The sequence below is a fragment of the Trachypithecus francoisi genome, unplaced genomic scaffold (genome assembly GCF_009764315.1).
Source record: "Trachypithecus francoisi isolate TF-2019V2 unplaced genomic scaffold, Tfra_2.0 Lachesis_group0, whole genome shotgun sequence".
Taxonomy (NCBI): domain Eukaryota; kingdom Metazoa; phylum Chordata; class Mammalia; order Primates; family Cercopithecidae; genus Trachypithecus; species Trachypithecus francoisi.
Window position 1 is genome coordinate 26,261,599 of NW_022681453.1, and position 12,249 is coordinate 26,273,847.

The following is a 12,249-nucleotide window of genomic DNA, read 5'->3' on the forward strand; positions in this document are numbered from 1 at the left end:
TCTGTCCAGGTTTGCTACAAATCAGAAGTTCCCATTACCCCTTCCTCCTGTTGCATTATTTGCTAGAGTGGCTCACAGAACTCAGGGAAACACTTCCCTTTAGCAGTTGTGTAGTGAAGGATATGATAGAGGATACAGATGATCCTCCAGATGAAGAGGTGCACAGGGCAAAGTTTAGAGGGGTTTTGAACACAGGAGCGTCTGTCCCCATGAAGTTGGGGCGGGCCATCCTCTTGGCACATGGATGTGTTCACCAACCCAGAAGCTCTCTAAACTCCGTACTTAAGGGATTTTTGTGGAGGCTAAGTCACGTAGGCATGATTGACATTAATTGAGACTACACTTGCTCTCCCTTCCCTGTAGGATGGGGAGTGGGGCCAAAAGTTCTAAGCTTCTGATCATGACTTGGTCTTTCTGTTGATTAGCCCCATCCTGAAAGCTATCCGGGAGCCCACTAAGAGTTGCCTCATTAGAACAGAAGATGGTCTTGTCACCAAGGACATTCCAAGGAGTTTAGGAACTCTGGAACCAGGGACCTAAATATATAATTTCTTACTATTTTATACTTACATTTCACACACACACACCCCTATGCACAGATGTTTACAGCAGCTTTACTGGTAATAGACAACTAGAAATAACCCAGATGTTCTTCAGTGGGCGAATGGTTAAACTGTAGTACGTCTATACCATGGAATATTAGCTACTCAGCAATAAAAAGGAAAAAAACCCTTGATAGAAGCAACAAGCTGGGTGAACCTGTAGACAATTATGTGTAGTGAAAAAGACCAGTCCTAAAAGGTTACATAGTTATGATTCCATTGATGTGACATTACCGAAATAATAAAATTACAGTGTGGAGAACAGGTTAGTGATTATCAGGGCTAAGGAGAGTGTGGGTGTGGTTATGCAAGGGCAGCAGGAGGACTCCCTGTGCTAAAGGGAATGTTCTCTATTTTGATTGTATCAACGTCAGTACCCTGATTGTGAGATTGAGTCATAGCTTTTTACTGTGTTACCACTGGGGAAACTATTTTGAGACGGAGTCATGCTCTGTCGCCTAGGGTGCGATCTGGGCTCACTGCAACCTCCACCTCCCCGGTTCAAGCAATTCTCCTGCCTTAGCCTCCCAGGTAGCTGGGATTACAGGCATGCGCCACCACGCCTGGCTCATTGTTGTATTTTTAGTAGAGACGGGGTTTCACCATGTTGGCCAGGCTGGTCTTGAATGCCTGACCCCAGGTGATCCACCTGCCTCAGCCTCCCAAACTGCTGGGATTACAGGCGTAAGCCACCGTGCCCAGCAAGGGCATTGTTTCTTACACCTACAGGTAAAATCTGTCTCAGTGAATTTGCTCAATCATCTTAAAATAAAAAGGTTATTTTAAAAAATGGTTGAATGTAATTTTTAAACATGTCAGGCAATGCAATAAATGCTGTTTAATGAGAAATAAGCTTCCCTCCTCCCTGCTGTGTTGCTTCCGTCAAGGCAAGCTCTGCTACTACTTACTAACTACGTTATTTTCCACAATTTTGTATAAACTGACTGAGGTTCTCTGAATATCAAAATTGGATATTGCTTCAGTAACATGGACAAAATTAAGGCTTTCAACCTGTCTGATTGTCCTTGTCAAGGCAGTTTGTCCCCATTTCCGATCTGGGATCTGCAGGGCTGGGTCCCATCTCTCAGTTCCCTGAAAGAGATGCAGTGGGCGATGGCTCATGCCACACTCTTGCCCCGCTTCTAACGTGTCTGTGTAAACCTGTGGCAGGAATCGAGCCCACTGGAAACATGGTGAAGCAGCCAGCCAAATTCACTGTGGACACCATCAGCGCCGGGCAAGGAGACGTGATGGTGTTTGTTGAGGACCCAGAAGGGAACAAAGAGGAGGTATGTTGGAGGATGCTGCCTCTCCTTTCTAGCACCTCATGGAACTTTTGGGGCTTGTAATGAGGCCAGGGACTATGCCTCCATTTTCCTCATTTCAGCTCACAACAGAAAGTTGTTTTTTTTTTTTTTTTTTTTTTTTTTTACCAGAAGGATACTGAGGCTTATAGCTGTTAAAGTAACCTGCCCAAGAGCTGAGCCTTGAAATTGGATTTAAATTGATTGCCAGGGACACAGTGTTTAATGAAATAAAGGATACTTTGTATTTAGCAAAGGTGCCTTGTCAGTTGAGGTTTTATTATTTTTATTTATTTATTTATTGAGACGGAGTTTCACTCTTGTTGCCCAGGTTGAAGTGCAGTGGCACAATCTTGGGTCACAGCAACCTTCACCTTCCAGGTTCAAGCGATTCTCCTGCCTCAGCCTGGCTGATTTTTGTATCCTGAGTAGCTGGGAGTACAGGAATCTGCCACCATGCCTGGCTAATTTTTGTATTTTTAGTAAAGACAGGGTTTCACCACATTGGCCAGGCTGGTTTCGAACTCCTGAACTCAGGTGATCCACCCGCCTCGGCCTTGCAAACTGCTGGGATTACAGGTGTGAGCCACCGAGCCCAGCCTCAGTTGAGGTTTTAGATACTGATGGCCAGAATAATAAGATAGTCTTGCCCTGCTCTCTTCCCACACTGGCCATTCTTTGGTTCCTCCCTCAGAGCCTTTGCACATGCTGTTCTTTCTATCACTTATTAGGACCTATTTTATTCTTGGCATTTAGCATAATTTGCAGTTCTGAAGTTTACTGCTGGATGGTCCGTTTCTCCCACTGGGGTGGGGATTGTGCCTGACTTGCTCATGTTTTATTTTTAGTACCTAACACTGGGACCGGCATTTCATAAGCTTTCGATGAACTATTGAGTGGATAAAGGTTTAAGTTTCTTGCTTCATACTCCGTCTTACCTAGAGAGTGCCAGCCTGATGCTGGACACTGGAGAGTCCTGACTCTGTTATGCTTCTGCACTGTGTGGTTTTGTTTCTGTGACTTTTGGCAGCTTCTCTCTTGGGGCGTTGTGCAAGAGGGACAGAAGCTCGCCAGCATCTTCAGTGTTCCCAACCTGGCAGCTCCTGCAGAACCCCTGCTGACACAGCGTGCTCCTTACTCACACCTGGCGCCTTTTCTAACTGTTGCCCACCTTTCCTCCTAGGCACAAGTGACCCCTGACAGCGACAAGAACAAGACATACTCTGTGGAGTATCTGCCCAAGGTCACTGGGCTGCACAAAGTAAGATGAAGCAGCATGGCCGTGGCTTGGGCTGCTTTTGGGACTTGGAGAAGAAAGATAGCCCAGGAAAAAGAGTGTTTTTCTTAAGTGAATTTCTGATTTTCCTTTCTGATTATAGAAGGATCTATGCTCCTCATAGAAAATTGGAATCGCTAGGATTCCCTCAACTAGCTAGGATGAGTTGTTTGCAGTGTCGTGAGGTTTTTCCAACTCCATCTAGGTAACTAATGGTTGCAGCTGTGTGTTTGGAGTGTAGATGCTGTGGTGACTACACCATAGATGGGCTCTTTTTCCCTGATTCTTTTTTTGGAGATGGGGTCTTGCTCTGTCGCCCAGGCTGGAGTGCAGTGGTGTGGTCTCAGCTCACTGCAATCCCCGCCTCCTGGCTCAAGCGATCCTCTCACCTCAGCCTCCTGAGTAGATGGGATTATAGGTACCCACCATCACTCCCGGCTAAGTTTTGCATTTTTAGTAGAGACCGGGTTTTCACCAGGTTACCTAGGCTGTTCTTGAACTCCTGACCTCAAACTATCCTCCCGCCTCAGCCTCCCAAAGTACTGGGATTATAGACATGAGCCACCGCACCCTGCGGGCTCTTTGTCCTTAATGCTTTCTTAAGTACTCCCCTTGGAGGTGCTCTGGAGGGGCTGTCAGCATTGAAGGCTGAGGCTGGAGTAGTTCAGCTGAATATAGTAGAGGGAAATGGCCCCCTCATCACCTGGAGAAATGATAGGGATTGAGGCCTCAGGCTCTTTGTCTTGGCAACCTTTCGTGTTCTGTTTGAGATGACATCCAGGTGGCCTATAGGGCAAGAGCTAAGAGAGCCTGTCTTGCAGGAGAGTGGGGTGACCCAGGATCACACTTTTCATTGGAAGAAAGCCCTCAACAGCACATAAAGGCCAATCCCATCATGTACCTGCCCAGACTTTGGAATATAGACTGAATATAGACCACCTTGGGCTTTAGTGAATTCACCTGGAACGATGGCCTTAGCGTTCTCTTAGACTCTTAGAATATGATGCATTTGGAGTAAATGCTCTTGAAGGGAGCATTTATAATGTAATTAATTCATTCCAATCAAGTATAGGTTCATATGAAACCCAACCCAATTATTCCCCAAAAATTTCAAAGATGAGAACAGTGACTCAAGTTTTAGATGGAAATCATTCTGCTTTGTCCCAAATCCATGTGTCTAACTAAGAATGATCTTGGTCCCTTGAAAAAACAGTTTGGCTGTGGATTTGAAATCCTGGAACTGTACATTTTATTCTGAGGGATAGTGGCCCATTCAGCCCCCTGAAAGGACTCAATGTCCAGAGATTGAAATGTGTTTGTTTCCTATTAAAGAGACTAAGCGTATCTAAGGTCAGCATTTTTATTTTGCTAAAGGTGTGATGCCTCAGACCCAGCTGTATGGCTAAAGGGGCCAGGTGGGAGTCCTATTCAGGCTGTTAAACTTGGTTCCAGGGCTCCTCATTTTAGACACCTTGTGTGTGCCATCATGGGAGGGTAGGAGAGGTAATCATGAATGTATGTGGCTTGATGGCAGTCTTGCTGGGCGCACAGAGAAGTGATTATGTATTTCTCACCTATCTGTTACCTACAGGTCACAGTCCTCTTTGCAGGACAGCACATCTCCAAGAGCCCATTTGAAGTGAATGTTGACAAGGCCCAGGGAGACGCCAGTAAAGTCACTGCAAAAGGTCCAGGGTTGGAAGCTGCAGGGAACATCGCCAATAAGCCCACCTACTTTGACATCTACACGGCAGGTAACATGCCTCTCCTCCATGGATCTGACCTTTGGGCTTCCTTCCAAAGGCTGAAATGTAATCTTCAGGAACTTGAAGGCCTGACCTTTTGTCTTTTAAATCAAATAATCACAAAGACAGTCTTTTCAAATGTGTTACATTAGATTTTTCAAAACCAGCCTTTCTTCTCTAAAATACTCAAGCTTCACTTGAATAAGACATACTTCTTGAATTGTCAGCTTCTTTTCCATGTAGTACATAGAAAATGCAGAAAAAGGAAACATTCAACCATAAACCCTTCCACCCCTAGAAAATAGTTAACATCTTGGTGTGGACCTCCCTGAGAGCTTGTCACCTGTTTGCCTTTTTTTTTTTTTGGCGGGGGAGGGGTACAGAGAATCGCTCTGTTGCCCAGGCTGGAGTGCAGTGGCATGATCTCAGCTCAGTGCAACCTCCACCTCCTGGTTTCAAGCAATTCTCACGCATCAGCCTCTCAAGTAGCTGGGATTACAGGCGTGCGCCACCACGCCTGGCTAATTTTTGTTTTTTTTTTTTAGTAGAGATGAATTTCACCATATTGGCCAGGCTGGTCTCGAATTCCTGACCTCAAGTGATCCGCCCACCTTGGCCTCCCGAAGTGCTGGGATTACAAGCGTGAACCACCACACTGGTCCTGTTTACATTTTGCACTCAGCAGCAGTGAGCTTTCAGAGAGAGTGACCTGGGCTCAAGGAGTGCTTGCTTTCTCATAGGAGCTGGTGTGGGTGACATTGGTGTGGAGGTGGAAGATCCCCAGGGGAAGAACACTGTGGAATTGCTCGTGGAAGACAAAGGAAACCAGGTGTATCGATGTGTGTACAAACCCATGCAGCCCGGCCCCCACGTGGTCAAGGTCTTCTTTGCTGGGGACACTATTCCTAAGAGTCCCTTCATTGTGCAGGTTGGGGAAGGTGAGTGCTGGGGGTCTGGCCACATCGGCTTCTCATGTGGAAACTGACTGCACAGCTGGGCACGGAGGCCAGGAAAACAGGGCCCAACAATGACCTTATGCCTGTCCTTTTCTGCCAGGGCTACTTCAGCAGGAAGTGGCTTACTTTGTCCTCAATATATTAATATTAATATCTTCTATGAGCCACGCAGAGACCTAAGTGCTTTACTTATATTAAGTCATTTACTTCTCTCCAAAACACATGTACGGGAGAGTCATTATCCTCACTGAGGGAGGTGGGACTGAGGCAGTGGGAGGAGTCGGCATCATAACCGAAGTTAGCAGCAGCAACATGGGCCCTGCAGCCTCCATTGCTTGGCCTTTACTGGCTCAGGCACTTACCATGACTGCATCTAATCATTGCATCAGCCTGTGTGTTGCAGGTGCTATTATTATCCCTAGCTTGCAGGTGGAGATGCTGAGGCTTAGATAATGTTAGGTGTCAGTACTACAAGGCATCAGTAGGGCTAGAACCGCAGACTCTGTTGGCCTTACCGTTAACTACTCTGCTAAACTCCCTCTGGCGCTGGGGGTATGCATTTTTCTCAAATGTTAGACTCTCTCCCTCTGACTTTGTTGCCCCTTTTTTTCTGTTTTGTTTTGTTTTGTTTCCAACTGTACTACCTTTTCTAACCCACGCTTGCCTTTCCCTGTTCTGTCCTCCGAATCTGCGTCTGCAGACGTGGCTTCCTCTTCCGAATCCTACCTCTGGGCCAGCCTGGACCCTGAAGCTGTTGGCTTCCTAGTTGAGACCACTGGGCCAGAGGCCTCTTGCTTGGTAAGGGCTGGTTGGGTGGGACTTCCTTGACAGTTCTTTGTGCTGCTTGTGAATGTTAGCTGGGCCCGTGCTCCGTGTGATTTTAGGAAACTCCCGTGCAGGTGTTATTATTACAGCTTGTCCAGCTGGAACCCAAACCCACTCTCTAATTGCCTTTAAACACATCTAGGGCTTTTTTAGATAGTGGAGGAGCTGGTGGTGCCCCTCAGACTCTAGCTCCATTTAATGTTTATATGAACTCAGCAGTTACTCTTTTGATGTTGAGACTGTTGCACACGTTCATAATTTCCATGAGTGTGTATGTTTCTTAAGACACATTAAAACCCTCCGAGGAAGTCCTGTCATTGTATTGTGACTTATTTCTGGTGTGACCAACTTTTCTCCCTCTACAAAGAAAAAACAGGCAAAAAAAAATTCTAATATATTCCCAAGCAAAGCTCTTTTTTACATAAGAGAGCATTTTGAATAGATTTCCTAATTCTACTATTGTTTTCCAACCTTTCCTCACTCATGGACTTCCTTTTTCTTTTCTGGCCTGTACATCCTATACTATTTAGCATTTAATTAATAACCTTTTTCTTTTAATTTGCTAACATCCCCTCTCCCACCTAAATGATTTTATATATGTAAAATGTATGTATATTTGTAATATATATATATATATATTTGCAGGGGGTCAGTGGGAAAGATACAGGGTCTCACTCTGTCTTTTGGGCTGGAGTGCAGTGGTACCATCATGGCTCACTGTAGCCTCGACCTCCCAGGCTCAAATGATCCTCCCACCTCAGCCTCCTGAGTAGCTAAGACTGTAGATGTGCACCACCATGCCTGGTTAATGTTTTACCTTTTTTCCCCCCTTTTCTTTCTTTTTTTTTTGAGACAGAGTCTCACTCTCTCACCCAGGCTGGAGTGCAGTGGTGTCATCTTGGCTCACTGCAGCTTCTGCTTCCCTGGTTCAAGTGATTCATGCCTCAGCCACCTGAGTAGCTGGGACTACAGGTGCACACCACCACACCCAGCTTAGTTTTTTTGTACTTTTAGTAGACACGGGGTTTCACCATGTTGGCCAGGCTGGTCTCGAACTGCTGATGTCAAGTGATTCACCTGCCTCGGCTTCCCAAAATGCTGGGTTTACAGGCATGAGCCACCATGCCTGGCCTAATTTTTCTCTTTTTGTGGAGATGGGGTCTCACTATGTTGCCCAGACTGGTCTTAAACCCCTGGACTCAAGCGATCTCCCCGCCTCAGCCTCCCACAAGTGCTGGGTTTACAGGTGTAAATGATTTTATGTTAAAAGAAACTTTTTTATCACTTTCACAATGGAAAACCGAAGTCACTTGCCGTAAAGTGCCACCATAAGCTTATGTTCATCCATAAAACATCTAAAATCATCTCTTAACTCCAAGAGTGTATGTATGACTCTTTGGGAAGCAGTTCTTTGCCAAATAGCCAGCTAAGGCCATTGCAGGAAGGATGAACCAGAGAAGGAATTACCTTCCTTCTATGGAGTAGAGTCCCATCTTCTGAAGTCTGTGACCTTCCTGTATAGAGAGTTGTCAAATTTGCAGTATTTGAAAGGAATTTGAAAGGAAAAGCCACTTACTAATACGACATTTTCCCCACTAGTCTCCCGTTTCTGTTTACTGAAAAGGTTGTCCGTGCTGGGCAGAGGATTTATTCTAGGGCATAAAGGTATCTTTTATCAACCTCTAGATACCATGGAACAGTAGTTCTGTGGACATTTCAATAAGGGATATTAGAAGCTATCTTTGTCCTTAACTTTTAGACTTACAACTTTAGGTTTTCAAGCTAGACCCGGAAATGAAATCAGCAGTGGTTTTTACTGCTAATTATTGCCTTTATAGCCACCCACATTCTGAAGGCCTTGTAACAGACAGCACTAAAAGATTGGTCTGCCTCAGCCAAGGTGGGGCTGACCTGGTCTCTTTCCAAGCTGTGTTGGTTGTTTTTGCCTGGTTGTTCAGGTGGAAGACAACAACATTTAGACACTTAAAAATGGCTGACCCAGGTTTTGGAACCCAGACAGGCATTTTCAAGTACTGCATTTTCCAAGAAGACTTGAAAAAGTCCAGTCTATCCAATTACTGAGCCCTTGAGTATGGCAGTGAGGTTCGAATAATGTCCAGTACTCGGCCTTAACTCCCTTTCACAAATGAAAGGTTAAATGCTGGTACCAGGAGCACAGCATGGATTTGCTGTGCTCTCCTGTTTTCTTTGCCAAAGTCGCTTTTCTCCAGTCCTTCTGTGGTGTGACTGGACAAAGTTATGTTGTGTCTGTATTTGCTAGCCTGGTGTGCTCCCTGAGTGGGACCCCTGGTCTTGGGCAACTACTGCATACTATTTGTGCAAAGCAAATATTTTCTTGGCGGGTGGCTCCAGGTTACCTTGGCTTTCACGACTCGGACTAAAGAATGAAATATTGAATTGATGTCAAAACTGTGCTTGCAGCCTGCAATCCAAATGCCTGCCGGGCCAGTGGCCGAGGCCTGCAACCCAAAGGCGTCCGTATCCGGGAGACTGCAGATTTCAAGGTTGACACCAAAGCTGCAGGAAGTGGGGAGCTCAGTGTAACCGTGAAGGGTCCTAGTAAGTGTTCCTTTGTTTCTCTATCTCAGGTGTGGTTTTGACTAACTTTGCAGTCATGGCATATGGATTTCATCCCACGGCTGGTTTTCCTCGATAATCCCAGAAGGCTATGTCAAGGATTTGAGGCTATCTGGGCTCCTTGGGGAAGACAGCAGTGATTGATTAGTAATGTCTGGCCTGGATGCAGACAGTGGGTGGCTTGACAGCTTTACATTGCATCAACACTTCTGGGAGTAGAAAAAGCAGTGATGTAAAGGAGTTGGGGAAATGCTGCTGTTGGAAACAAGTGGCTCATTTTTTATTTTAGAAATCTAGGCTCAGAGAGGAAGGCTCTTGCCCAAGGTCATACAGCTTTTGTAAGCATCTGAGCTGGAATTCAAGCACAGTCTCCAAAACCAATGATTTTCTCACTACAGGTTAAATTTTATAGAGTATGAAATTATGTCGAGTACTTAATTACTATGATCAGTGCTTATAGAAGAAGAATAAAATTCCCTAAGATTAAGTTTTCTTTGTAGATAAATGCCATTTGTGGAGGGACAGGTTAAACCCTGCAACCCATTCTCTCTCCCTCTTTTGGGGAAGGAGACAGCAGATGTGGGGACGGGTGTCTTCACTTTTTTCCTTGGAACAGGGAAGTATTTCAGCACTTCTAGTCTTGGGTGTAGCAGCCTTTAGTGGTTTTACTCCCATGCCTGTGGAATATTGAGCTTCCTGTATCAGGATTGCTCTTACCCTCTGTGTTCCCAACAGGCTGGGGCAGGAGCATTCTGAGCTCCGGAAAGTTAATATTTGACTTCACAGCACCCGGCTTTGGGGCAGGCTGTGCCCTGAGGGTAGCCAAGGTTCTAGAGTGCCCAGACCTGGAGTCAAGCTGCTTGGGGGCTGTCTTCCCTCCCAGATTATTGCAACAGGAGCCAAGGAGGGGAGTGTGTTTGTGTGTGTCTGTGTCTGTGTGTGTGTGCGCCTGCGTGCATGCATGTGTGTGTGTGTTTTCTCCTGACCTTGGATACTTGCTTGACTCAACAACTTTCTCGGCCAAACCTCAGGGCTCAACACAAAACAGGTTCCTGCCTGATGGCTGGGTTTAGAGTTTGCAGCGTCGCATCTAAAACCTGTCCTCTTGCAGATAGCATCCAAGGACTTTCTTGCTTTTGTTGTCCAGCTTTCGATGGAAAAGGATATGCTGGAACACTTAACTTAAAACTCATACCAAATACTTCTAAAGGTTTGCTTCTTCCCCAGTGTTTGTGGGGGACTGGGAAGGGTAGCTATGATTATTGGGAAATACTGAAATGTGACTGGATTTATCTTTACACAGGTCCAGGGAGTTCAGGACCTCAGGGCCCCTCGTAGCCAAGTGAGATTTCTAAAGCCAGTTAGCTGGGAAGTCCTCCATTTCCTCATACCTTGAAGCAGAGATGGCTGTGTTTTTAGCTTTGAAGTAATCTCCCAGGCTTGGTGGGGAGAGGTCCCATACTCTGGGGCAGTCCACTTGGTTTTTATGTATGGTTTATGTTTTGTCAGTGTGGCTACCTCTCTCTTCTTGTCCTTTTGATTCTCATTTTGGGCCTAGGATTGTGTTGGAAAGATTGTCTCCTTCCTTCCCACAGAGGGTCTGGAGGAGCTGGTGAAGCAGAAAGGCTTTCTGGATGGGGTCTACGCATTTGAGTATTACCCCAGCACCCCGGGGAGATACAGCATTGCCATCACATGGGGGGGACACCACATTCCGAAGAGGTGAGGCTCCTGCTGCAGGGGGGTCCTCTCTGGAGGGTGCTCGGCCCAGGGCAGACTCACGGGTGGTTGCTTCCCGGGTTGCAGGAGGGAAAGAGATCTGCTTTGTTGAAAACTTTTTTTTTTTTTTTTTTTTCAGAGCAGCACAGACATTTGGCCTGTTCTCAAAAGCAGCAGAAAGTTGCTGTGGTTTTAGCTGACTTGCTTTAAATCAAATGCTGGCGGTTAGGGGCTGGTGGGAGGCAGGGGAGGCAGAAGGAGCAGTTAGAGCAAATGGGCTGTGTGTCTAGATGCCCGCATATACACTGAGATTCTCTTTTTCAATGAACTCCTTTGTTCATGAATGCCACGGGGCAAAATCTGCTGTGGTTTACATTAAGACCGTCTACGTGAGTGCTTTCAGGGGCCAAGGGACACAGTCTACAGCTTTCCTTGTGGGCAATGCACTTGCCCCTCTGCGTTCTGTGTTTTCCAGCTCCCCTGGGGGTGCAACTTTAAACTCCGAATAAATTCAGTTAGCCTTGAGAAATATTTGGGCATTATTGGGTTCTGAATACCTACCACATTTTTTTTTTTAAGCCTCCCATGCCAAGGTTACAGCACATTCATTCGTGTATGAGATAAAGCCCATTCAGCCGAGTTTTCTGGTTATAGCATAAGCAGGATATAGTGTGTGTGGACTCTCTCACTTTCCAGAATCATAGTCTGGGGAGGCCTGCACACAAAGGTAAAGGACCAGGAGGCTGGTGCAACCTAGTGGCCATCTGAGCTCCCAGAAGCAGTCACATTACATTATATTGTTGACATAACAATAGCTATGGGTGAGGGGCCTGTGGGAGGAAAGGGTTGGCTGGAATTTGGGATGCCAGGTGAAAGGATCAGGCAAGTGGAAAGAATGTGCAAAGGAACTGCAGCTTATGGCTATAGTGAGGACTTACTTTACTCTTCTTTGATGCTTCTATTCCTTTCCCTGTAGCCCCTTTGAAGTTCAAGTTGGCCCCGAAGCGGGTATGCAGAAAGTCCGTGCTTGGGGCCCTGGGCTCCATGGTGGGATTGTCGGGCGGTCAGCAGACTTCGTGGTGGAATCCATTGGCTCTGAAGTGGGGTCTCTGGGTAAGTGGACGCAGCTGACCGGCATCTTCTGGAGGACTGAGGATTACAGGGCTTCTGGGCTGTGTCAGGCTGGATGTTGGGGCCTTGCCTAGCCTCAATACCTTTAGCTTC

The 12,249-nt window shown here is 46.2% G+C and overlaps 1 protein-coding gene across 1 annotated transcript in view; it reads left to right on the forward strand.

Moving 5' to 3' along the window:
- The window catches only part of FLNB (filamin B), a 166,038-nt gene that overhangs the window by 89,516 nt on the left and 64,273 nt on the right, over nt 1-12,249 (forward strand). Inside the window, 7 exon segments of the mRNA XM_033210256.1 lie at nt 1,773-1,891; nt 3,090-3,167; nt 4,774-4,936; nt 5,668-5,865; nt 9,151-9,288; nt 10,902-11,028; nt 12,002-12,138. Of these exon segments, the coding sequence (XP_033066147.1) occupies nt 1,773-1,891; nt 3,090-3,167; nt 4,774-4,936; nt 5,668-5,865; nt 9,151-9,288; nt 10,902-11,028; nt 12,002-12,138 (960 nt within the window).